This window comes from Prunus persica, chromosome G2 (genome assembly GCF_000346465.2).
Source record: "Prunus persica cultivar Lovell chromosome G2, Prunus_persica_NCBIv2, whole genome shotgun sequence".
Lineage (NCBI taxonomy): Eukaryota > Viridiplantae > Streptophyta > Magnoliopsida > Rosales > Rosaceae > Prunus > Prunus persica.
Window position 1 is genome coordinate 19936700 of NC_034010.1, and position 2062 is coordinate 19938761.

A 2062-nucleotide genomic window follows, 5' to 3' on the forward strand; every position below is an offset into this window, starting at 1 on the left:
CACAATAATCTTCAAACCCCAGGTTGATTGTTGTGCAAGAGGCAGGCAAAAACAACAAAGATGAGTTTAGTATGCGTTTTCCATGACGTGGAGGAACAACATGAGATTGGTAATTGATTCTATTGTCCCTGCAACTGAAAACTAGCCAGAACTGTTTCCATTGCTTAACACGTATATAATCACCGTTCATATTTTAATGTAAATGCCATTCACCGTTCAGATTGTATCAGTTTGATATCAAAGGATGTATTTGTAGTATACACATGTATGTTTTTCACGTACATAATCGAAAAAGCTAATATCTCTCTAGTGGTTAAGGATGTTGAGGAAGGAGACTCTTGTTTTGATCAATTGCCTAAATAGGCACTCAACTCCTTCTTCTTGGTCTTGAATGCATGACTCTAGCTTCTCAAGCTGGTTCTGCGCATTTTCGACACTTTTGTATTGAGATTTGCTTGTCTTGTATCCAATGAGTGAGTTCAATGCAGCATCCACTTTTGCAAATTCATTGGCTTCTGTTTCTTCCTCACAAGCAACTTTTTTGGAGTGCAGCATCTTGGAGACCAATGACCAGCTGCTTGGCTGTGATTTTGGTCCAGATATGAAGGCCAGCAGTGACTCAAACACTGCAAGAGTGACTGCTTCAACTTCTCTCAACTTGTTAACAATGGCAATAGACTCATTGTCCTGGTTTGGGGAAGAGAAGGTGGATCTGTTTTCGATTCCCTTGAGATTCTTCATAGCCTTTTGGATTGTCTTTTTCACCATCTTCCTGGAGGTTAAGTATTTCCTAACCTCACTGGTGAGTGCTCCAGATTCACCTCCTCGTGTTCTTCGTATGATCGATTGAAGATCCTGTACGCATTCCTTGGTTTGCAAGATAGCATCCTTGGCGCTGCTGCAACCATCCAAGAGCCTGAGAGAGCCATCTAATAGCTCATTAGTCCATTTCTCATTCTGCTCTTTGGCCAAGGCTTGTTGTGTGAGAGGCAACTGAAGCAACTTATCAACACGATCATGCAAGTCTTCGAGGCCACTTAGTTTGTGGCATATTGATGATGAAGATGTGGAGGCTGCCTCAGAAGACCTCAGTCTACACAAATGTTCGTCAACTTCTTGAACGATCGGGTGTGGCCTTGAAGGGAAGCTGTTAGAGCGAGTGTGGAAAGCCATTTCTTCTTTGTGTGTTGTGAGAAGATAGAACAGAAGACTTAGAAACTTTTAATTGATGTACAATTCAGAGGGCTTAATATATAGTGTTGATTGAAGAGGGGGACATGGAATCTCATCCACTTCAATCATCAGTGAGAGGTAACATGATTTCGATTTGGATCTATATGTTCCCTAGGCAATGTTTATGCGGGAATCATTCCAACTCATGAATTGATTAATTTAGCACGTTAAAATGCTACAACCATTTAATCAATCATAATTAATATACGATACCACGAGTGGCGTTGACGTCCCTGTTTACACAAATACGTAGAGAGGCAAAAACCATTTAACTCAATTATGCTGATCAACGCATATGATTAGTTTAATTCATCTTGTTTTGCAGGTCCTTCATTCACATGATTGTTTCCCAAGGAGGAGGCATGATCTGCAAATATGCAATATTCTGCATTAAAATGTCACCATCCATTGTGTTTCTATAATGTTGAAAAAGGGTGAGTTGCTGGTTAATTAGCAAACAGAAAGAAAAGCAGCATAATTTTCATTATAATCAGAAGGGTGTGAGATCTGAGTCTGCCACGGTTATGTTTACTTTAATCTGTGTTTACTGTTTCCTGGGAGAAAATTGTTTATGTTAATATTTGAACTGACGTTACTATTTTTCACCAACCAGTGTTACCAATAACAAGGTCTTGAGGATCCTCTAGCATCCACAAGAATCGTTGTAAACAAAATCAAGCAACACTATAAACTTTCTTAATTTTAGTCTCCTTTGAATGTGAAGCGTTTATTATTGGTTATCTTCCTTGAGAGAAATAGAATCTTCAACACTTGACTCCCTAAATCGCCACTTAAAAGTATAGACGAAATTCTGAGTTTATTCAAGATC

At 39.1% G+C, this 2062-nt stretch overlaps 1 protein-coding gene across 1 annotated transcript; it reads right to left on the minus strand.

The window, feature by feature from the left end:
- Positions 307 to 1173, minus strand: LOC18785916. Its single transcript, XM_007219570.1, has one exon. It carries the CDS (start codon positions 1171 to 1173, stop codon positions 307 to 309), a length of 867 nt encoding a protein of 288 aa, XP_007219632.1.